Genomic DNA, 25,121 nt, shown 5'->3' on the forward strand with positions numbered 1-25,121 from the left:
TTCTACCAAAGTCATCATCTTTCTTTTCCCCTGGCTATATTCTGTACTCCATTTTCTTGTGTTCTCTGGCAAACTAGGAAAGCTGGATCATTCGCTTCACGAAAATGCAACGAGGAAGGAATCATTTGAGAAGTCTACTGCTTTGAGGAAGGGGTGGGACAAAGAATCAATGTGTACAGACAGTGTGATCTCACAGGCAAGGACTGTATACACATCCATGGAGCCCTTGTTCTCCGTGTCCAAGAGAGGGAGGACATTTAGCACTTCCAGGTCTTTGTCTGTCGCTGCCTGGGCTCCCACATCAGCAACTTGCTGGAAATGATGCAGCTGTGGCAACCGGCCAGCTGTCCCTCTGCCCCAGGCGGCAGGATGTTTGAATTCTTTCCTGTTTCCTTTCATGCCCGCTCTAGGGAGCTTGCTTGGTGGAAGCTGACAGCTCAGCTTTTTGGAGTGTGGGTTGTTTTTTCCCTTACTGAACCTTGTTTGCATAACTTCTTAGGGAGTCTATATAAGGTAAGGGCAGCTTCAGCCCAGCTCTGGGGCAATTTCCTGCTGTCTCCTTCCCCCTTTCTTTTGTCTTGCTCTGAAGTTCGGTGTTGGATGGAAATGATGAAATGATTACTTCTCTCTCTCTCTTTTTTTCTTTCTGTTGACCAGTAGATGTTTATTGAGCGCCTACTATGTGGCTGGTGCCGTGGTTTGTGCTGGGGATATGACAGGCATTGGACAGATATGAAAGCAGCTAAAGAGATCAGAGGACATGCACCCAAAGGTTTACTTAGGTGCCACTTAGGGAGTTTACTAGGGTTATTTAGGTGGTGAGGCTATTTTTTTTCTCTCGCTTGTTTGTGCTCCTAATTATTCTACCCCTAGTATGTGTTTTTGTGTGTAATGAAAAAAATTGTTCAGAGCATTTGCAAACGTGTGAGGAAACCTCACACTGCTTGACTCGTGGCAGATCCTCTGTCTCCTCTGGGTTTCATCCTCCAGCCAGTGCCGGCTTTGGGAAAAGGCAGAGGGGAAGACAAGGGTCTTTTTTGGGAGAAGGCGGGGCCCCTGGATCAATGTGGATCTGTGTCAGGGTCACCGTGGTGAGCATACTGGCTGTGACCAGTCAGAATCCGTCCCTCAGTGATTCTGAGCCTTAGGAGATTTCATGTGCGGGTGGGAGGGGTGGGAGAGGGCAGGGAGTCGTTAAGAGCTTGGTGGGGATTATGTGCCGTTTATAGTTTTTGGGAAATTTATTAGAGCAGCTCATCCTGGTGGCCTTGGTGATTCCAGATAAATCTGACCCCCCTCTTTTCTTCACCCCTCTTCCCATGCCCTCTGTGGTCATCTCTCCCTCTTTGCGTCATCCTATTTCCTTCATATCCCTCCGCCTCCTGCCTTACCTCTACTCTCTTTTCCTAAGTCCCTCCCTCCTTTCTAGCCCTAGACTGGAGCTGGTGGAGGGAAGAGATGGGAGAAGGGGAGGGGGTGGTAAAGGCAGTTGATAGGAGAGAGAGAGGGAAATGCAGGGTTGAGAGGAGGATACAGGAGGGCCGGGGGAGGAAGGGGCTACAAAGGAGAGAATGCCTAGCGACCACTGCCGGCGTTTCTTTTTTTTTCTTTTTGGCTGCGTTGGGTCTTCATTGCTGCACGTGGGCTTTCTCTAGTTGTGGTGAGCGGGGGCTACTCTTCGTTGTGGTGTGTGGGCTTCTTATTGCGGTGGCTTCTCTTGTTGTGGAACACAGGCTCTAGGCACGTGGGCTCAGTAGTTGTGGCTCACGGGCTCCAGAGCTCAGACCCAGTAGTTGTGGCTCGCGGGCTCAGTAGTTGTGGCACACGGGCTTAGTTGCTCCGCGGCATGTGGGATCTTCCCAGACCAGGGCTCGAACCCATGTCTCCTGAATTGGCAGGTGGATTCTTAACCACTGCGCCACCAGGGAAGTCCACTGCCGGTGTTTCTGAGCAGAGTTCTGCCAGGCAGTATCCCAAGAACTTTTCAGACAATGACTTTATGCTGCAAATTAACTTACACAGAGTCAGTGAAGGCAAGGAGCTTTGAAAAGAGGAATAGGACTTTGAACCAAGTGGGCCCTGCCTGGGGTCTCTAGGTCCTGAGGGGTCCTTAGGGCTGTGGGACTGACTGGTTCAGGAGCTGTTTCACACTGATAACCCATCCTTGGCCCGTGATGAGGCTTCACAGACCAACCAAAGGGTCAAGTTCTTTGAGAGTGGAGTTTTATGAACGCCCTCTGAGGACCGTCTCTTCATGAACAAGACTCTCACTGAGCGAGGGAGGGGAGGGTGGCCACAGTCCCGAATTGCGGCCACCTCAGCGAAGGTCAGAAGGCAGCGTGCGGTGGTGTCGATGGTCCTTGGGGTCGGGGCTCCTAACCTTGCTTTGTCATCGGTTGATGGCTCCCCTGAGATGGGGCTCTGTGTGGTTTTGTGATGCATTTGGAAATCGTTGTTAATGATGGCTTATGTCAGCAGACATATAGAGGTCACAGAAAAACTCCCTATTACCGGTACCGTAGCTCAGCAGCTTTTTCTCTAAATACTGCTCTTCTGTCTGGGGCTGTGGGATTCGGGGGAAGGGGGAGACTCTGCGGGGACAGTCCCGCTGGTCTTTGATGGGGAGATGCTCAGGGAACCACGCCTAGATGCCTCAAATTCTGTAAATTCTAGTGTTGAGAAGACACACCATACGGGAAGCTCCTTTACACGATCAATTCCTTAAAATAAAAGGTGCTGGTGGGGAGGAAGTGGGTGAGGCTGAACTCTGGGCACTTCAACTTTTCTGCCCATGAGACGTTTTTTCTCACTCCCTTTCCCGGCCACGGGATAGTGGGTCCTCTGAGCTGAAAACCCCATCTTCTCTTCTCACCTCTTCCTCTAGGTCAGTGGTTCTCGGGCTTTGGAGGCACCAGAATCCCCCAGGGGCTCGTTCAAACTCACTTCCCAAACCCTATTCCCAGAGTTTCTGAATTCACAGTCTAATGAGTACCTGGGCGATGCTGTTGCTGCTGGTCTGAGCACCACACTTTGAGAACTGCTGCTCTAGATGTAAGCAGAGAAAAGGAATGTCTGGCTTCTTATCACTTCACCTCTCTGAGCCTTAATTTCTCCATCTGTGAAATGGGATCAGAAGCAGTGCTGACCGGACAGAGAGGTTGGGATAGAAAAACGTGCAGCTACGTGTAAGTGCTTAGGACGGCGCCTAGCACGTAGTAAGTGCTTAGTAAACAGCCTCTGTCATCTTCAGGACCCTTGTTGGTCTTATCTGTGGCCCCTAGTGCTTGACACTGTGCTTGACACACAGTAGGTCCTCAAGAAATACTCATGGGACGAGTGGCCACATGACTGTGTGCCTAGGAGGGCCCTACTTTGAAACCGAGCAGAGTGTGCGTAAGTTTGGCAGATACAGAAAGCCAGCAGAGAGGCTGGGAGGCAAGGAGCCTGTCCTGTTGGAGGGACTTTTTTTTTTTTTTTTTTGACCGCACCGCTCAGCTTGCGGGATCTTAGTTCCCTGACCAGGGATGGAATCTGGGCCCCCTGCATTTGGAGCATGGAGTCTTAACCACTGGAACGCCACGGAAGTCCTCGAGGCTGTCCCGTTGGGTTTGGCAGTTAGGAAGCCACTGTGGACCTCGGAGGGCATTTTCACCAGACAGATAGGGATAGAAAAATAGTCACCGTCCCCATCAGGCAAGCCTTTCACATCTCTTGCTTTTTTATTGAATCCTCACAACCAACTTGTGAGGTAGGTATTGGACCCATTTTGCAGATGAGGAAACTGAGGCTTAGAGGCATTCAGGAATCTGGTCTCATCACAGAGCTGGTATGAAGAGGGGATGAGTGTCTAATGGATTCCAGAACTTGGACTCAACCTGGATACTGTAGACCAGAAGGTTGAGGCTGAATGGTCAAGGGAGCAGCAGGTGTAGACGGCTGTGCTGGGACCCCTCACAGAGGGAGCTCAGAGTGTGTGTCCCCTGGTATGAGTCCTGGGCCCGGGTGCCCCCCACCAAGGTTGTCCAGGGCTGCACCTCAACTTTTCAACCTCAGACTGGAAAGGTGTGCCATTGGCCCACTGGGGACCAAGCGCCACCTCAGGGGTGACAGTGACCCCAAGTACCAAACTTCTTCCGGCCAATTTTGCCATCCTAGTGTGTATGTGCCCACACATGCATTCACACACACACACACACACGCACGAACGTGCACACACAGGCACACAGGCACACACACACACACACACACACACACACTCATATATGCATATGTGATGGGGTCAAGCTCTGCCTTCCAGGTGATGCGCCCGTGTGCACATCCGTGTTTGGCCTGCCCTGTTTGTTCAGAGGAAGGAAGTTAGCGACTAAATGAGAACTTCCTCCTGCATTGACTAGTTGGAGGTCACATGGGCTTAGGACCTCCTTCAGGCTGCGTGGGGGACAGAGGTCTGTGTGGGCAGCTGTGAAAATGTCACTCAGACCAACAGGTTTTTCACCTCAGACTTTCAGCTGGCTTTTCAGTGTCATGCCAAATCCCGAGTGGCAGACATTTGTAAGCAAAACGTGACTCTCAGATTTTCAGAACCGTCAGCAGTCTTCTTGGCCAGAGCATTGTCAGATAAGCACCAAACAGGCACCCAGGAAAGCAGTCTCTCCGGCCTTGATAATTTAAATGACATTGGCCTGCAGTTCTGGAAGGGCTTAAAAGCCAGGTTCCCTGTGTCTTTGGAGGTGGGCGTGAGACTGACTTATCGGATATCTGTCTTGTGCCAGGTCCTGGGCTGGTACTTGGGACACATGGTTTGAAACTTTCCCACTGAGTTTGGCCAGTGATGGGGCTGTTGGGATCCAAGTGTGGTCATGGGATCCCAAACGTCCAGGCTGACCAATGAGGAAAAGGGAAATAGAGTGGTTGCCATGGAAACAGACTGCGAGTTCTTTTTGCTGGTGTTGTCTTAGCCTTAACAAGGCGCGAGGCATCTGAGGTGTGGCCCGCCTCCCCCTCAAGTCAAGACTGCAATTTAATTAAACACTTTGGAGCTGGTTCTCCTGTTCCTCCAATAACACTAGGAACAGTGTGCTGGCTTCCCAAAAGCGGCCTCGATGCTCGGAAAGGCTCGGGAACGAAAGTCCTGCACCAGCCGTGCGTGGCTGCGTGAATTTCAGTTCCTCAACCCGGACAGCCTCATTTCCTGTTCTCACTCTCCACCCGCAGCTCTGCCTGGTAGCTCAGGCTCCAGGGAGAAGGTTCTACCATGTCGGGCCAGCATCCTATTGAATCCTCATGGCCAAGGAAGGAGGGAGGTATAAAATGACCCCGATCTGGAAACATCCCGAGTGTCCATCAGTGCATGCATGGAGGAACAGAACACAATGCGGTCCATCCGTACAATGGAATATTATTCAGCCATAAAAGGAGTGAAGATCATGCTACCACGTGGATGAATCTTGCCAACATGCTGAGTGAGAGAAGCCAGACACAAAAGACCGCATAGTGTAGGTTTCATCTGTGAGAAATGTCCAGAACGGGCAAATCCAGAGACAGAAGGCAGATTAGTGGTTGCTTAGGGCTGGGGGAAGGGGGGTGAGGACTGATGGCTGGTGGGCAGGGGGTTCTTGTGGGGATGATGCAGATGTTCTGGAATAAGGTAGTGGTCATGATTGCACAGCAGTTTTCATGTACTAAATGCTGCTGACTTCTCTGCTTTAAAATAGTTAAAATGGTGAAGTTTTGTTTTTTTTTTTTTGGCGGTACGCGGGCCTCTCACTGCTGTGGCCTCTCCCGTTGCGGAGCACAGCCTCCGGACGCGCAGGCTCAGCGGCCATGGCTCACGGGCCCAGCCGCTCCGCGGCATGTGGGATCTTCCCGGACCGGGGCACGAACCCGTGTCCCCTGCATCGGCAGGCGGACTCTCAACCACTGCGCCACCAGGGAAGCCCAAAATGGTGACTTTTGTGGTGTGATTTTTACCTCAATAAAGAAAAAAAATGGGGGGGACCAAAACAATCACCCCATTTTACAGGTGAGGCAGCGAGGCTCCGATGTTTGGGGATTAAGTCAGATTCCTCCAGGACTGAGAGACAGAGCTCACATGGCCTCCTGCCCTTGGACTTTTCTCATTTCCCACGGCCAGTTGGTCACCAAGCCATGTCAGTTTGGCCTGTGAAGTGTCCCTTACACCGGTCTGTCCTCACTGCCTGACCCCCATGGTCAGGTCCCAGGATGGGCACCCACCAGGCTCCCATGGCTGGGTGGGGCGGTCCCCTAAAGCAGGGCGGCTGGGCAGACACACCCGAGATGTCCTAGCCCTTGGCTTCAGGCTGGCTCTGTCCTTGGCATGTTACCTGGGGCACGTCACACAACCTCCCAGCCTCATCTACCAAACGGTTGTCTGGATGTTGATGAGGGCGACAACGATGCCCCCCGACCCCACGGCCCACCTCCCAGAATCCTCATAAAGACCCAATGAATACTGACCCGTGAACCGAAAGGTGCTGTGCCAGCGTGAATGGCGATTATGATCCGTTTCCTTTAAGAAATGCCCACATGTGGCGTTCGATCAGGAGTCCGTGGCCTGCCAGGGCTGTGTCTCAGCTCCCCGGTCAGATGGTTCCCCCTTAGACAGCATAGCTTGTTGTCAGGATGAGCTCATGCTTTGAGGTACTAACCAGCCAGTGTAGACTGTGTCTCAGTTACACTGAGAGGGCTGGTGGCCTTGGATCTTGGTGAGAACATTTACTTTGGTGGGATTCGGCAGGGAGACACCGGGAATGATGCTAGGAAGAAAGACTCCTTGATTTAAAAAAAAAAAGCCATAAAACCTCAAAGTGTGAACCTTTGACCAGCAGCATCAGTATCACCCGGGAGCTAGTTAGGAATGCAGACCCTGGGGCCCTATCCCCAACCTGCCGAATCAGAATCTGCATTTTAGCGAGATCCCAGGTGATTCAGACAATGCTTGGGAAACGCAGCTCGATGGGTCATTGGGTCGCTGAGAAATCCTAAAGCCAGCGACGAAAAGCCATTTGAGAATATGAGCTGAATGAAGCGGCAGGTACAAGATGCATGTCCCCAAACCAGCAGCATCCCGCGTACCAGCCATCACGGGGTGGGGGGGGGGGTTGGGGGAGGGTGGAATGAGATTTCACCGATAACTTTAATTGACATGTGAACTATTTAGGCATTAATCTGAGTAAGGATATGTGATGCCCTCAACAAAACGTGCAGGATTTTGGTGGAAAACACAAAGGGGTCCTGATTAAATGGGGACACAAAGTATGTCTAGAATTTGTTCTCACCTGCGGGCGGTTCTGCGCCCCTGGGGACGTTGGGCAATGGCTGGAGGCGTTGTTGATTGTCCTAGTTGGCAGGGCGGCGGGTGTGTGTGTGTGTGTGAAGGCCAGGATGCCGCTCAGCACGAAGAATGACCCAGCCCCTAATGACTAGAGTACCTAGGTGGACACACACACACACACACACACACACACACACACACACACACGTCACTTTAAGAACTCAAGAATACCAGCTGATATCTGGGGGATGCAGAGCAGCGGAGGATGGGGGAACTTAGCACAATGTCCTATGAAAGAGATTCTGAAGTGATGGTGATGAGATTACTGGTGTGGCAATGACACAGACTTAAATGTGGATCCATCAGCCAGGATAGCCCCCAGAGTCATTTTAATAAAAACAAACATATACCATATAACAAGCATCACATACCCAGTGGAAAAATACTCAGAATTCTTTTTTTTTAAATTAATTTATTTTTATTTATTTATTTTTGGCTGCATTGGGTCTTCATTGCTGCCCGCGGGTTTTTTCTAATTGCGGCGAGCGGGGGCTACTCTTCATTTTGGAGCACGAGCTCTAAGCGCACAGGCTTCAGTAGTTGTGGCATGCGGGCTCAGTAGTTGTGGCTTGTGGTCTCTAGAGCGTAGGCTCAGTAGTTGTGGCGCACGGGCTTAGTTGCTCCACAGCATGTGGGATCTTCCCGGACCAGGGATCGAACCCGTGTTCCCTGCATTGGCAGGCAGATTCTTAACCACTGCGCCACCAGGGAAGCCCCAGAATTCTTTATTGGCCTAATTGTCTGGCCATAAGCTAGCCATGCCCAGTGGGCCCAGAGCTATATCCCAGACCAGAACAAGGGCCACCGTCTTTGTTTCCTCCTCTCCTCCCCACCCCAGCCCAGTTCCCATCTCTCCACCGTGTGGCTTTGCTGTTCCAAATAGGGCCTCAAAGATTTGGGATTAAAAAGAGTCGACGAACTTCTGTTCCCTAAATCAGATTCAGAATTTGAGCCTTGACTGTATGGGGGAGGGGAGGGTCGCAGGCATGGCAGCCAGAGAGGCCTGGCCTCCATCTGCCTGTGCAGCCTTGGGAGTGTCACATGGCCCTTCTGTGCCTCCACTTTCCATCTGTGAAATGGGCATCCCAGCCTGTGGCACTGTTGTCGAGACTGAGTGAGGGAATGTTGGCTCTTGCCATGTGGCTCTGGGCACCCTTGTGGCTCAGAGCCCCTGCTGGGGATGTGGATTTGGGGTGTTTTAACCGAGCACCGTGCCCTCCCTTTGCCGTTGGTGCAGATGACGTCCGATTGTTTGCCTTCGTGCGCTTCACCACCGGGGACGCGATGAGCAAGAGATCCAAGTTTGCCCTCATCACGTGGATCGGCGAGAATGTCAGCGGGCTGCAGCGCGCCAAGACCGGCACGGACAAGACCCTGGTGAAGGAGGTGGTGCAGGTAACTGTCCTTGTGTTCTTGTAGGGTCTCTGGGCGGGGAAGGGTGCTGGTCACATCCCACAAAGGGTCACCATCCAGCAGGGACACGAGGGGCTGGGCTGGGCTCCTTGGTCTGTGACTTTGAACGTGTCGTGCTACATTTCTGGACCACTAGCACCACTGGTGAGATGTACCCTAAATTGCTTTCTGGGGTGGTAGCCGCATTTGTGATCCTGACCATCAAATACTAGAAACGTGGTGGCTGGTGTCTGCCTCTGCGGGGGCGGGGGGGCGGGGCGGGGCAGGTGGCTCACGGAGAAGGGGTGGCTGGTGTCTACCTCTGGCGGGGGGGGCGGGGCAGGTGGCTCACGGAGAAGGGGTGGCTGGTGTCTACCTCTGCAGGGGGGGGGGCAGGTGGCTCACGGAGAAGGGGTTGGAGGGATGACCAAGTGGCACCGCTTCCTGATTGGGTGATGGATGACTTCCAACTGTGGCCATGAGGACCCAATGGGAGAATTCACGAGTGCTCTCTGAATGGTGTCTAGCACACAGTAGGTGCTCAATAGCACTTGGTGAATGAATAAATGTCAACCTTATGGGCACCAGCAGGGGTTTTATGATGACTTTGATGGCCATAGGATAACAAAGGCTATATCAACAGTGGCAGAGATGCCTAGTCTGGGCACTGGGCGTTGGTCATGACTGACTTACTCCTGTGTCCCTATGAGACGGAGAGGAGGAGGAAAAGGTGGGTGTACCCTTGGTTTTGTCTCTGAGCTTCTAAACAGTTCTACCTGTAGAGCTCCCCATTTTAAAGTTTTTTTTTTCCATTCTGGACATAACAAAAATTGACACTAAGTGATTCATCTGGGGCTGGGACACTGGGTCATGCTGAGAAAAATAAAATCCAGATTCCAGAAAGATAAACGGGGAAGAGAGGTGAAGGGGAGATAGTTTTCTCCTTACCAAAGGATTCTCCAGTTTGCAAAACAATTTCCTAAAACCCATGAAGGGGAGGTGGTATAGCTACCGCCCACCGCGGGTATGGGGCTTCTTTTTGACGTGATGAAATATTCTAAAATCTGTGGTGATGGTTGCACGTATCTGTGAATATACAAAAGGAAGCAGTTGCATTGTAAAAAAACCAAAACCAAAACACACACGCAGAAATCGGCTGTGTGCAATGTGGTGTCCTGGATTGGATCCCGGAACAGAAAAACTGGTGAAATCGGAATGAAGCCTGGGCTTTAGTTTAGTAGTCACGTACCAGTGTTGGCTTCTTAGCTGTGAGAGATGTGGCACCGTAACATAAGATGTTAACAATTGTCAAAATGACCGGTGGGGTACATGGGAACTCTTGGTATTGTCTCTTGCCACTTTTCTGTAAATCCTCAACTATCCCCAAATAAAACTTTTATTTAAAAAATAATAATAGGAAAAAATTTTCCTATCATTCCATTTTTACGGTTTATTTTTCCATCTTCGCTACGAGTTCTGCGGGGAAGCTCACCTACCTCTTGGCATTGCTTGGTCACAGCCTGTGAATCACGCCCTAATCAGCTTCTTCTTCTTCTTCTTTTTTTTTTTTTCTAACATAACATAATTACATAAATTATGTGGCCTCAGAGTCTTTGTAATGAAGGTTTTTCTGGCGGCTGAGCGTCCCATTTCCACCGTGAGGTACTGAAAATCCCCCTGCTGTTGACCTCTTGAGTTGCTTCCACTTTTTTTTTTTTTTTTTTGCGGTACGCGGGCCTCTCACTGTTGTGGCCTCTCCCGTTGCGGAGCACAGGCTCCGGACGCGCAGGCTCAGCGGCCATGGCTCACGCGCCCAGCCGCTCCGCGGCACGTGGGATCCTCCCAGACCGGGGCACGGAGCCGTGTCCCCTGCATCGGCAGGCGGACTCTCAACCACTGCGCCACCAGGGAAGCCCAGTTGGGGGTTTTAATGCTTAACCAGCTTTCAAGGATCTCCTTTATGGCAACAGAATGGAAAATGCAAAAGAATGCATGTCCAAGTCCGAAGGTCTCCTGCTGGACTCCGCCCTCCACACTTAGCCCTCTTGTTGGCCAGCCAGGGGAACAGGGCACACAGGGAGAAGATGGTTGCTGACATGCGTCCAGTGGGGGCAGTCTTCTGAATCTTGCAATGCTCCTGTTTTCTTTCCATTTTTAAGATTGTGGTGAAATACAGTAACATGAAGTGTTAGCCCTTTTGGTGTACGGTTCAGTGGCGTGAAGTACATTTGCAGTGTTGGGCGATCATCACCATCGTCCGAAAGTTCCAGAACTTTTTTTTAATCACCCCCCAAAGGAAACCCTGAACCTATTAGCAGTCTGCAGAGTTCTTTATATATCTAGAACTCTTCTCAATTTGGCTCAGTGGGTTAAGAGGGTGATTTGGGGAAATATGATTCTTTGGTAACCTCAATTGGGAGTATTGGTTATAATTCATTTGTTTGCAAACTCAAATACATTGCAGCAAAAAGGGGAATTGCTTGGCTCTCTGAACTGGGAAGCGCAGGGGTTGCCAGCTTTAGTGGTGGCTGGATCCAGGGCTGAAGCAGTATCTTCCTTTCGTTTCTCTTTTCTCTTTCCCCTGGATTTGTCCTCAGGTGGCCTCTGTGCAGCGGGAGAAATGGTCCAGGCATGGTGGTTCTTCCCGGTCTTGATCCCAGGGGAAGAGAGAGCCCCCCTCCCTCAGTGTCAATCATTCCCTTAAAATGATCCAGTTGGCACATCCTGTGGACCAGGCAGGTGGGGTCCCATGATTGGCAGCTCCGATTGTTAAAAGAAAGGGATGCTGGTAGATGAAAAGCACAAACGTCCCCTCCAGTGGCGGTGGGGGTAGGGGGGGAACGGACGACAACGACGATGACGACTGTATCTTGAACTGCAGGTGCAATGTGATATTTTGACCATTACCTTTCGCATTTTTCACCTCTGCATTTAAAAAGGTTTATTACCCGAAGCTATTACAAGACCTCACATTTACACTACAGTTGCAAATACAGCCATTAATGTTACAAAGGGGTCGATATTACTGGCATAATGGTATTTTCTGACAGTCACCGAAATCATGCTGATCTGGTGTGTCAGTTGTCCTCTCTGCTTAATGGAGACTCAGAACAGATGTTCTCTAAGGGTCTCCAGATGGACCTTTCTGGATTCCGTGTCTTGGGGACAGGATCACATCCCTAGATGCCTTTTACCACCGTTTCCATGTGAAGAATAAATGGATTGACTTTTAGCATAAGATTACTCATAACCCTTGGTTTTTGTAATAATAAAACTAATATACCCACATCCTTAGGCTTTGTATGAGATGTAGACCATGTAAATTAATGTAGAGACATTGAAATCCAGAGGAGTGGGTCTTTACGCCACCTGCCTGCCTGTGGGCAAGTCTCTCTCCCTTCCTGGGCCTCAGTTTCCCCACTTAAAAATGAGTTGGATGACTTGACCTGCTGTGTCGTATTCTGTTTTGATTTATTCTGAAATTGTTTCATTTTTTATGGGGTAGTTCGTTTACGACAGCATATTACATTTAAATGAACCATACTTCACTTTGTCGGACAAAGAGAGTTTGTAGTGCAGTGGTCTGGGGTATAGCCGTTTGAGCCAGATGGGGTGAGTTCAGATTTCAGCCCGGCCATTTACTGTATGGCGTTGGGCAAGTTGCTCTCCTCTGGGCTTCACTCCCCTGATGGCTAAAACTGGGCTGGTATAGTGTCTGCCTCTTGCGGTTGTTGTGAGGATTAAATGAGCAGCTATACAGAAAGCGCTTAGAACTATCTCTGGTAGAGGCCTGGAAGTGCGGCTCTTATGACTCCCAGCTGTCCTGTTTAGACAGCACCACGATGCACAGCTTTCTAGGTTGTGGAGTGTTTCCCTGGGAGCCGATAGGTCCGCGTGCTGAGCCCGGGACACAAGGCATGAATCTTACTGTTGAGCCATCCTGCCTGACTGTCTTGCAGATGGCTTGGATCAAAGTCACATCCATCAGCAACACAGGAAGGTCCTGACCCTCACCCACCCTTGCTGACTTCAAACAATCCAGACTCCTTCAGCTTCCAGCCTGGGGCCTGCGCATAGGTGCATCAGCAAGGGGAGCCCTAACCTTCATCCTAACCTTAACCCTAACCCTAACCCAGAGCAGTGATAGGATTTGCCCCGAACCCATGGCTACCAAGCAGCAGGCCTGGGGCTGGAGCCCAGAGGAGTGAAAAATCAGGAGGTTTCATTCTGGGTCTCTTTAGTCTGTGTTCAGAGCCGGGCTGAGATGCTGAGCTGCATCTGTGGCTGGTGGAAAACAAGACAAGACCAGCAAGGCCACGGGCACTGACGGGTGCTGGGCTGGGCCATGGTGACAGCCGGACTCGAGCCCTGGGAATGTGCTGAGTGGACAGGGTGCGCGGCTGCGTCGTCACAGCCGTCATCAACACAACACCCGTCCCATTGTTCCGGCGCCTCTGTGGGATGACCCGGGCGATGCAGTCACGCCCCGTTAGAGACCTGCCCGCGCTGGGCCAGGCTGTCTTGCTTCAGAGCAGACTCGGTCGATGAAGCATTGTGCTGGCCTTGCGGAATCCCTTTGTTCACGCGGTCCTTTTATCTGTTTTGTATTTTTTTTGTTTGTTTGTTTTTGTTTTGTATTTTTTAACGTCATACGAATGCTCACGGAGCCAAGTAACCAGAGGTAGATCTCAGCTTTCAGCACTGGGAAAAGAACGGCGGGGAGTGTTTCCCCCAAGGAGAAGTAGAGGCGGGAAGGATGGGCATGTCAGTGACTGCATGGAATCATCAGTGTAGTGTATCCTCATGGCCTCTAAACCCCGGGATCAGGGCTCGCTTACATTCCGGAGCCCCTCCACCCCCAGAGCCAGGACCAGCTGTCCTAACTCTCCTCCAGGAGGGTCGTATTTGTGTACCAATATGGTAGTAATATTAATAACAAGAGTTTTACTGTGCCGCTACCACATGCCTGGCACTTTCAAGGACTTTCCACACATTCAAATGATTTCTTCTTCACAACAAGGACAGTTCTGTCATTATCCCCACTTTATAGATGAGGAGACTGGGACCCGGGGAAGTTGGGGAAGTTGCCCAATGTCCCCTGTGCTTGTAGACTGGCCCCTGGGGCCCTGACTCTGTCACTTCACCCCACTGAATGTTTCCCAAAGTCCTCTAGCACTCTGAGAAGGCTCTGAGAAGTTCTGCAGGAAACAAACCTCTTACATTTATTTTTTAAATTTACTGATCTGCTTCTCAAGCTCCTTGATGGTAGAACCTTTTTTTTTTTTTAAACTGGAAACTGAACATCATTGCACAGTGTTTCTTTTTTTAAAAAATGCTGTGTCAAATGGTAGAGATCATGGGCTTAAGGGGAGTGAGACCCAAGTTGATATTCCAGCTCTAGCAACTTTTCATCCTAGGACCTCGGGCAAGTAACTTTATCTCTAGACTCTGTTCTCACTTAGGAAAAAGAGACTGTAAAATTTCATAGAGCTGTTGGAAGGATTAAAGGAAAGTAAAGGATGTGAAAGGTTTCTCCTTTTAGTGACCGGTGAACTCCTATTCATCCTTCAAAACCCTTCTTCTTTACACCATTCTCCTACCAGCCTCAATCAGAATTAATTGCCCCTTTATCTGTTTGTATGATACTATGACCCAAATTCCATGAATTATAATTAAGTGACCCTAGAAACTAATCTCAAGGGCAGGGACCATGGCCGCTTAATTTGTATTTCTCAAACCTAGAAAAGTACTAAACAGGTGCTAAAAAGTGAAGAAACAGATCTGTTCACCTAGGCTGTAGTCTGTGTCTTATTCTTGGTGTATTCCTAGGACAGAAGCTAGTAAATGTTCAGTAACTGCTCTTTGGGCTGAATTAAATCATGGAAGCCATTTACACTCAGGGAGGGATTTGGGGGTGGATTGGAATTTCCAAAGGCTCTGCTTTGTGTCAGTGAAAAGCAGAGGTGAGAGCTGGTTGGGTCAGCCGGGAGAACCCACACACTTCTGTGTCATCAGATTTACGGGGCTGCTGCTCCCCCTTGCAAAGCATTAGTTGCTGCCTGGCCCTCGGGTGACCAGCTTTGGGCTTCATCCATCTTTAAAGGGTTTCAGCTGTTTGTTTTTACAGGGAGTTTTATGCTTCTTCAAGCCCTTGGTTTGTGGAAAGGCCCTTTATTCTTTTCAGAACCAGAAAGGGCCTCTTGTGCTGATGCGTTTCACCTGGGCCTGGGCTCAGGCAAGGGGACTTTCCCATGCTTGTGTCCTTTATGTAACACAAATACAAAGCTCCCAAGCGGCCTGTGAATGGTGGAGCCAGGGATCATGTGTGGAGGGGCAGGTGCCATTATACACCCAATATACAGATGAGGAAACTGAGGCTGGGAGGGGTGAGTCCTCAAGCCAAGGTGAGTGTCAAGACAGAAGCCAGCTGGTGGGGCTCAGAGACCGCTTTAGTAGTGGGAAGGGCAGTGGGGAACCTGGTTCTATGCTCCTGCTACCAGGAGGTTAAAAGCCCTTGGGAGAGGAAGACGCCCAAGCCCTGAGCCCAGCACGTAAATGGAAGCCGCTTGCACAAGCCTACTCTGCCAGGGAGCTGTGGCCGGGTGCCCATCACTGAACCCCAGATGGGTCCCAGACCTCGGCCAGCTGGCCTTGGTGTGGTGCCTGCCTGGTTGCCCCCCGCCAGCTGGCCTCCTGATGTCCACACAGTGATTCCCAACACTGTCAACAGCAGACAGTTTCCATGCTCTGGGGATGCCAGTTTAGAGTGTGTGCAGGTCTTTACTGAAGGAGCCCAAACGCTGAGTCCAGACAGGTCTCCATGTGTGGCATGCACACCCCATGGAGCTTGTCGGGGCTGAAGGCTGCCTACACTCTCTACGTTTGTCTTTCAGATTTTCCCTCCCTCGTTCTCTTCCCTTGCATGGACCAACCCCACGTTCGTCCTTGTCATAGTTTGTCCCTCGACATCCTGCCTTTTGAAAGACCTTCCCAGAACAAGCTCCAGCCTCTCTGTTTTCTCCCCCTTGGTGGTTTCTCCCAGGGTGGTGTGGTTTTGAAAAATGGTTCAGACAAAATTAAGGACCTAAATGATGATCAGGCACTCAGCGATTTCTGCTAATTCCCCTGGAGCCCTGGCCACGTGGTACATGTTATTACAAACGGGATTAATCATAGCCGTGGTACAGTGTGTCCTTTCATGTAACATTTCATAAATGTTTTCAGTTTTCATAATTTTAATGGCTGAGTACTATTCTGTTAGTGAATATGCGATTACATGTACGTGTGTGTGTGTGTGTGTGTGTGTGTGTGTTCACTCTCCTGGTAAAGACCTCAGCGTGCAGTTAAACACGGGTTTCGGTCCCAGTCCCACCACTCACCATGTGTGCGAAATTTTGCCGGCTACTTTACTTCCTTGAGTTTCAGCATCCTCTGAAAATTGGGGATGATAATATCTAAACTCATGGAATTGTAAAAATTAAGTAAAATACTGGGTATCATAAGTGTCTGCTATGTATGAAGCGTTCAGTGTAAATACTACTTATTTACCCAACTTCTGTTGAAAAGTGGAAGCAGTCTGGTATTTACTGACAATAAACATCTGTGAGTATGTGTGTTGTAATTTTTAAAAAATTCTGTTGAATTATTCCTTTGGGGAAAAGTTCCCAAAGTGGGTGTCACTGAGGAACAAGAAATGCTAAGCACAATTTCAACCAGGCAGAAATTGAAGCCCTAAACATGGATTTAATATCGTTTGTCGAGTGATCCATAGCAGGGGCTGTTTGGAGGTCTGGGTTAAGGATTTTGAGGTTAAGTCTGGACTCAGTGGGGAAAGTGCCAGGATTGATTAGTGATGTCTGCCACGGATACTGGAGAAGAGAGCAGAGTTTGTTTCCCGCATTCTTACCGTCCCTGGTCTAGATGGAGCCGTAGTCAGAAATCAGGCGGAATGGAGTCAGGGCTTCTGGAAATGTCCGTGGTCAGGAAAGCAGGGGGTGTCAGAACCCCGGCAGCCACTCACACGCTAAAGAGGTGGGTGGCCCTGCGGGGGTCAGGATTCAAGGCATATGGATGGCTGCTCCTTTCTGGTTTGGACCCAAACCTACCCCAGCTTGCTATAAGACATCATGCTTTCCCCCATCCATCTGTGTTGGGCAATTACCTTGTGTCCACTCGAGATGCCACCACATTTCTCTCTCTTGTCCTTTGTCCTCTCCTTAGTGAAATAGGGTCATGTTGTTTCTGCCCCGTGGTGGTGACGCAGGTGCCTGTGTTCCCGAATCTGTCAAACACTGGACCATACCATTTTGATCTATTTGTTTTTCCCTTGTCTGTGGTGACTCACGCCAGTTACGAGAACCTGTTCTTTTTGAGTGAATTACACCTTGCTGGAAGGATTTTTAAAACCTTGATCTCTGAGGCTCTGTAGAATAGTTGTAGGAGGGAAGGTGTAGGGGACCCAGGAGGGGTTGGCAGGTTTGATACTGTGCATTTTCATCAGGCCCGTGTTCCTTGGAGGGTGCCTTTTCTCCTAGCAAGATGCAGGCTGCTGGGGACCAACTGCTTTTCTTCAGCAGACCAAGGTCTTTGGTTTATAATTAATCTTTGCCTACTTGGGGGAGAAGATACAATATTGTGGCCAGCATGTGTCTCATCCACCCCCTGTCCCATTAAACACATGTGGGAGGGGAGGTTCCATCCCCCGTTTTTTGGCAAGAGTTTACGAGCACGAGGCCTCCTTTTCGAAAGCCACGCTCTAATCCCCAAGTTGACAGCTCTGTGCCAGTTTCCCCCGTTGCTCCTTGGATTTTTGTGTCCAAGGTGGAACGTTGTCCCACGTGCTCTGGAGGCTCAGGTGCAAATCCACAGATGGCTGGTGGGGAAAGGGCTGGCCGAACCTGCCTTCTAGAACCCATGAGAGAAGAAAGCCCTCTTCTTTCACAGAGGTGGAAACCAGGGCCCAGAGCCATTCGTGGCTTCCTTCGGGACATTTTAGAGCCCCCTGGTTCTCTTTCTCTGCTCTTAGACTCTCAGAGGGACCTGTAAGTACCAGATTTTGACTTCCCATGGCCTAGGGGAGTGTCTGGCGTATAATAGGTGTTCAGTAAACACGTGTTTATTGGAAGAACGAATTGCATTAGCTCTCATTGTCTTTGGATACAACGAAGGCCACCTTTCCTCCCCGGCCCTGCCTTGTAGAAATGTGCATTGCTGGCATCACAAACTTAACTGTCAAAGACTCCCACTCATTTTTTCTTCCCAGACCTTCCCAGCACCCATATTCTCTGCATAGGGTAGCAACCCACCATGGTCCTAATGTTCTAGGTAGAAGACCAGACACACTCCTACCCCAACAGGCTTCTTCTCTGTCCTCCTGTGGCTGATCCCACGCACAGCTTTTGGACGAGCAGCTGGGTTTGCCGTCTTCTCTCTGCAAGGGCCGGGAGAGCCAATGTCACTACCTTGCTTATTCCGAGGAATTCTCCAGACTTCCCTTCATTAAAAAGTAAATAGTGGGGAATGGAGAAATCAGTGTGGGTGAGAGAAGAGGAACTAGCCACTCCCTGTGCTCTGAGTGTTTCAGAAAACTTCTTTATAGCTCAGACTCCTCTAACAATCTTGAGAACAAAGGTAACTCAGGGTCATTTAAAATATTACCTAATCATTCTGGAGCACTTCTACTTCACAGTCATCCGATCATCACAGCCAGCCCTGGGATGTAGGTCCTCTTATTGTCCCGGCTTGGAGATGAGGAGACTGAAGCTCGGGGCAGGTAAGTTTCTGGGGAGGGTCAGGCTGCCGGAGATGCGTATGGACAGCTGTCCCTATTTGTATTTGGCACAAACTACTCCTAGCACGTTTTAGGACTGAAGCTGGGCTTTAAACCCAGGCAATTGGGAGCCATTTAAAAATGAAGTGATTTAAAACCAAGGATAGGAAAATACTTATACACTTTTAAAACCAGCCTTGCAAATAGATTGTTGACTATGTACAGAGCCCCAATTCCTAACCCCAGTCCTTGCCTAGAATTGCCCTCCTTGGAAGCAGACCAATGTCCATCTTATATCTTTGAAGCATGAACTTAAATGCACTTGAGAAAAGTCACAGGGACAGAATGTATCCTGAACTTGACTGGTGTGTTTCCAAACCATCTTGGGGTCCTTTTTAGCTGGATGAGGCCTCTTCCTTTGAAAAGTCCTGCACTGGCAGAAAAGGGAGAGACCCTGTCTGGAGGCTCTCAGCCAGGGACCCCAAGTTCCCAGACATGAAGATCTTTCTAGAACCACAGGTGACAGTGCCCCCAGACTGGCATATTTTGCTTTGAAGTCTCTGGCATGTGGCTTTGGTAGCCTTGAGGGTATGACGGATGCTTACGTGGGTGGGACAGACAGGCTGGAGCAGCCTCCCGGGGAGCATGCGGAGGAGTGAGGACCTGCCCCCAGGGCCCCGAGGGGAGGCTGCTGTGCGCCCCGGGATGAATTGTTTCCCCTCTCTGGGTCTCCTACTTCTTCTCTATCAAATAAGGGGGTGAATGTCAGGGTTTCAAAGGCCCTTTCAGCTCAATGTCCCCTGCCCCCCCCACCTGTTTTTGTTAACCAAGGTATAATGTACATAGGGGAAAATGCACGAATCTTAGATGTACAGCTTGATAATTTTTTTCTTTTTTTTTGCGGTACGCGGGCCTCTCACTGTTGTGGCCTCTCCCGCTGCGGAGCACAGGCTCCGGACGCGCAGGCTCAGCGGCCATGGCTCACGGCCCAGCCGCTCCGCGGCATGTGGGATCTTCCCGGACCAGGGCACGAACCCGCGTCCCCTGCATCGGCAGGCGGACTCTCAACCACTGCGCCACCAGGGAAGCCCCCAGCTTGATAAATTTTTGAATTTAAAAATTTTGAATTTTTGTACGTACCCATGAAACTACTACCCAGATCAAGTCGGAACATTTCACACTCTCCCTGTGCCGTCCCCAAAGGCTCCCCCTTCCCACTCAGATCGGCTCCAATATCTTATGGTTAATGATTCTCCTTGACGGAGCACATTGTTCTCTCAGGTTCTTTCCTGTTCTATCTAGACCTGGGCTGCCACCAGCCACGTGTGGCTGCAGAGCACGTGAAGTCTGGCTTGTCACACTGCTGTGTGCCGTGCCTATGAGCAAAGTACACACTGGCTTTCCAAGATTTAATCTGGAGCACAAACTGTAGACATTTCACTGATGGTTTTATATATTGATTACCTGTTACGATGGCAATATTTTGGGTATAGAGTTAGATCAAATACTATTACAATGAATGTCACCTGTTACTTTTTTTCAATGTGGCTACTAGAAAATTTAAAATTCCCTACGTATTAGCATTGCTCTGGGCCCTGCCGGTCTCCTTTCTGGAGAAAGGACTTGCCCCCCCTCATCTTGCAGCCCTCGTGTGGCCTGCCTCTGCCCCAGGAGGTGTTGCCTGGAGGATGCCAGGGACAGTGGCTGAGAGCAGAGGTGTGAGCGTGGCGGGGAGGTGGCCCAGCTTTGTGCATATGTGTTCTTTGTGGTTTTCAGCGCGGGCAAGTCCATGCAGGCCCCTCAGCTCCCAGGTGTTGCTCCCACATCAAAGTCTGGCTGTGCACAGAGCTGTTTTCGCTCTGTTTCTGCCTCTTTTGGAAAACTCACACTTAAGCCCACTCCACAGAGGTGGTGGCATCTCCCTTGCCACGTCGAAGGCCTGCTCTGTGAGAACCCTGGCAGGAACAGAGGTGGAGGCGTGTACAGTCATTTTGAGTTGTGTTGAGGCTGACTCAGACCTTTGCGGGACTTTCTGCAGAGTCCACACCCTGAGGGGAAGCATCGGCTCCCCTTTGAAGCCTCTGACCCCCCAGCATCCTGTGGTGGAGGTGGCCCACCAGGCCTGCTGGGACCACATCCACGTGGCCGGCCACCTCCTGCCTGCCCTCTGGAGGGCAGGGGCTGGTTCCTATAGTGGGGATGGGTGACGTTGCTTTTCTCTGTACTTTTGTTTGAAAGAATTATTTTTTGGCAAATCTTTTGGTTTTAAACGTCTCAGATTCTCAGGTATATAGGGTTTGGGGCTGCTTTTCTTTGCACTTTGAGACATAGCTATTTTTTTAAGGTAATTTTGTTCATTTACATTTATTGTTATGTTTCACTGGGTTCTGCTATCCTGGTTTGCTCCTGCTGGCTATGATTCGATTTCCCATATACCTGTGGGTTGCAGGTGAATTGTGCTCTATGTGCACTTTCATTGTGGATTTCTGAGATCTTATCAAACTTCTTTTAATCTAGGTTGTCTAATGGCTAACAGACACAAGCGTGAGTGTTCTTGTTTCTCTAGATTGCCATATATAGCTACCACAGGGCAGAGGAACTTTGGACTTCCTTCTATAGGCGTCTTGAGCTGTGGGCTTCCTCCTTCTGGTCTGCTCTTCGCCCCTCCCCCTGCCGCTGGGGCTCAGCTTGAGAAACACATTACTTCTGGGTTCCCCTTTCTGGCTCTGCCATTCTGCTGTGTTCAGTGGTGTGCTGATGACTTATACAGACGCTTAGCAGCACAGCATGGCAGGCTGGGGGTAGAAAGGGTTGAAAGGATGTTTGGTCATCTGGGCTAGTTACACAATCTCTCCAAGCCCGGCCTGCGGATCTTATCTTTAAAAAAAAAGCTAATATAGTGAGGGAGGATTAAGTGAGCAAATGTGTGAGCCCGCACCTGGTACATAATAGGTACGTGATAAATATTAACCTCCCATTTCCTCCTTCCTGTTAGTATTCTTGGTGGTTTGGCATGGTGAATGTTTCGTCTTAATATTGTAAAACTTGATCTTGGGAGTGCTCCTGGTTTAGTCATTCTCCTTTTTTTCCTTTCTCTTGTTTTTTAAAAAATTGAGGTGAAAAAAAAATTGAGGTGAAATTCACATAACATAAAATTAGCCACCATTTAAAAATACACAACTCAGTGGCATTTAGTACCTCACAAATGTTGTGCAGACACCACCTCTATCTAACTCCAAAATATTTTCATCACTCCTAAAGGGGATGGTGACACTTTTAAGAAGTCCAGCTTTAGAGTCGGCTGTACCTACTAGCTGTGTGACTTTGGGCAGGTGTCATAATCTCCGGGCTTTGTTTTCTTATCTTCACAATGGAAATAATATTGATCGTTTTATAGGATTTTTAAAAAAACAGCTTTATTGAGGTATAATTTACATACCACAAAATTAACTCATCCTAAGTCTACAATTCAATGATTTTTTAAAAGTGAATTTACAGAGTTGTGCAGCTATCACCGCAATCCACTTTCAGCGCGTTTCCATTATTTTCTGTCGCAATCTCTAGCTCCTAGAAACCATGAATCTACTTTCTGTCTCTCTGGATTTGCCTTTTCTGGACACTTCATATAAATGGAATCATACAATATGTGGTCTTTCATGTCCGGTTTCTCTCACTGAGCATAATGGTTTTGAGGTTCATCCCTGTTGTAACCTGTGTCAGTACCTCATTCCTTTTTATGACTGAATAATATTCCATTGTATGGATAGACCATGTTTTGTTTACCCATTCATGTCTCTGGGCATTTGGGTTGCTTCTACTTTTTGGTTGTTACGAATAATGTTGCCATGAATGTTTGTGTTTACAAGTGTTTGTGTGGACATATGCTTTCATTTCTCTTGGGTACATATCTAGGAATCCCATACTAAAGGTTTTAAGAATTAAGTTTGCTAATGTGTGGCAGTGTCCGGTACCCACAGGTGCTTTGTAAATAGTGGTAATTGTTTACATTATTTCCTTGTGGACTCTTTTTGAATGGGGATGATTTCTGACCTTCAGACTTGTTATTCATATTTTGGTAAATTTCTCTGTATTTTTACCTGTCACCATCCTGAAATTTTCCTTGTTTGTGGAAGTCTTATGACACGTGTATTAAAATAACTCTAGATTCTTCATGCTTCAGGAGTACCTGATAAGCCAGATCACGTGTGTCACTCATTCATGCCACAGGCATTTATAAGAGCCTCACGTGTGCCAGGCCTGTGGGGTTTTATGGTTGAAATGTGTACCCTAAGAGGGCACAGTGACTGCCTCCATTTGCTCTCATTGTAGCCCCATCACACGGCATGGTTTTTCTTGAATGTATGGAGACAGACTCCCTGCCTTCCAGTAGCTGAGTGTGGCCGAAGAGCCCCGTACATCCTTTAGTGCCTTCAGCGTCTGGGCTGATCACTCAGGCCTGGGACCAGAGGCCCTGCATCACTGTGACAGGGGAGCTTGAAGCTGCCTTGTACCAGCCTGTGACATCCAGTCATGTATCTCTTCCCAGCCCCACGTACTGGTCCCCTGTTGATAGCTTGTAATCAGATATCACGTGAATATATACACCCTGGAAACGCGTAAAAGCTACAAATCACCCCGCCACCACCCCTCTTTTGAGAGAGCCTGGTATTAAACATTTACTAGCTGACCTGCCTACCTTTCCAATCTCCTCTTCTATTGAGAAGATGGGTTTTCACAGATGAGGAAACTGAGGCACAGGGAGTTGAAAGAACTTGCCCAAGGCCACACAGCCGGAGAACGACAGAGCCAGAATCCGAACCCAGACCTGACCTTGGCCCATCCCCTTGGTCTTGGAACTGCACAGTATCTCGACTTTACCCATTTCCTGATCTCTGGTCACGTTATTTTTGGGTTTGTTTTTTCTTCCCCTGCCAAACCATTCTGCCACCAGATTTTCATTTTGATCACTTCTTAGCGTTTTAGGTGCCAAGACTTCCTGGTGTGTTGCCTGAGCCATGCTCAGATCCCGTCCCCTCTTTTTTTTATATATTTTTATTTTTATTTATTTTTTTCCTGTCCCCTCCTTTTTAACGGGAACTCTGTGTTCTATTTTGTTCCGGCAGAATTTCGCCAAAGAGTTTGTGATCAGCGACCGGAGGGAGCTGGAGGACGATTTCATCAGGAACGAGCTCAAGAAGGCGGGCGGAGCCAACTACGACGCCCAGACGGAGTAGCCCCCGCGCCCCGCCCCTTGCCAAAGTCATCTGCCTGCTCCCTGGGCGAGGGGCCCACGGCCTCAGCTACCAGCCCGCCAGGGAGAGGAGACGCCATGAGAGGCAGCGCCCAGCACCCCGTCCGAAACCCAGCTCCCCTCCCCGCTTCCCTTGTGCACCTGCCGCGTCCTAGCCCACGAAGCTCATGGAACATCTTTCTTTTCTCTTTTTTTCTTTCTTTCCCCCCTTTCTTGTTCTAAAGAAAAATCATGTTGATGCCGAGGACACACACATCATCAGATCGGAGGTGCCTCCCCTGGTGACCCTCTCCTGGTATTTCACTGACGGCACAGGTAGCCTGCCCGGCCTCACCCACCAACCTCGTGTTGCTTGTGGCGCCCGGGCCATGGCTGCTCTCCTGGTTTTCCTCGGCGCCTGCCTGCTTCCCGCTGAGGAGGCAGCTGTGCCCTCGACGGCGGCCTCCACAAGCACACACGTGTCCCGCTGGCCAGGCTCACACGCCCCGAGAGTCGCTCCAGAGTCCCCATCCCCCCATCCCAAGTTGCCTAAGCTCCAGGCTCCATCAGAGATGTGCAGGGCTGACTCAGACCGAAAGAGAAGAGAGAAATTTTGCCTTAAAAGTTGCCTGGCTTTGCCACCGGTCTGAAGTGGCCCCTTTCCCACCCTCTTGATCAAAATCTCACGATGGTGTGGAGTGGGGACAAAGGTCTAAGTCCAGATGCAACAGGAGGAGCCCTTCAGGGTTCACTTCCCAGGCTCCCCAAGTGGTGAGGGCATTAGGGAGAGAGGCCCGGGGTGCGGGATGGGAATTGAGGTCCAGTCGGTCCTCTGCCCGACGGCAAGGACAGCGGGGGACAGAGCATGTACAGCAGGAGCCCCGGCCTCTCGGGACCAGAAAGTAGGTGGTTTTAATCCTTGGTAGCACCACACCGGCAAAAGGGTTTCTTTTTTTCCGAGAAAGATGAGATTGGCTTGGTTCTCCGTGAGCACGTTTGGTAGCATTCTTTTTCTCTTTTCCTTGTTCATTTCGTTGGGGGAAGTCTGTGCTGTGTTGGGGTCGTGAAGAGCATCTGCACTCAAAACGGTTTACAGAAATAAATGGGTTTTTTGTTTTTCAAAAAACAAGGCTGTCTGATTGGTCTTATAAAGCTTCTCACTTTACTGGAAAAACAAAGGCGGTTGTCGTATTCAGATGGAATCGGCATTCACGGAGCTATTAGGGGCAGGCGTATTCTCTTTCCGTAGCTTGTTTAAGCTTTAGCAATAACCGTCAGAAATAGGTGCTGTTTGGGACTTCCCTGGCAGTCCAGTGGTTAAGACTCCGAGCTCCCAATGCAGGGGGCAAGGTTCGATCGCTGGTCAGGGAACTAAG

The 25,121-nt window shown here is 49.7% G+C and overlaps 1 protein-coding gene across 2 annotated transcripts in view; it reads left to right on the forward strand.

Annotated features, from left to right (window-relative positions):
• The window catches only part of COTL1 (coactosin like F-actin binding protein 1), a 43,828-nt gene extending 18,954 nt beyond the window's left edge, over positions 1-24,874 (forward strand). Inside the window, exons 3-4 of one of the 2 annotated variants that reach the window (XM_004280087.3) lie at positions 8,592-8,749; positions 23,639-24,874. In XM_004280087.3, coding sequence (XP_004280135.1) covers positions 8,592-8,749; positions 23,639-23,749 — 269 coding nt within the window. In that variant the 3' untranslated portion in view covers positions 23,750-24,874. The remainder of the gene's footprint in view (positions 1-8,591; positions 8,750-23,638) is intronic. The other variant, XM_049704097.1, reaches the window with a different exon arrangement.
• Positions 24,875-25,121: the final 247 nt, after the last annotated feature.

Source organism: Orcinus orca, chromosome 20, assembly GCF_937001465.1.
Source record: "Orcinus orca chromosome 20, mOrcOrc1.1, whole genome shotgun sequence".
Classification (NCBI taxonomy): Eukaryota; Metazoa; Chordata; class Mammalia; order Artiodactyla; family Delphinidae; genus Orcinus; species Orcinus orca.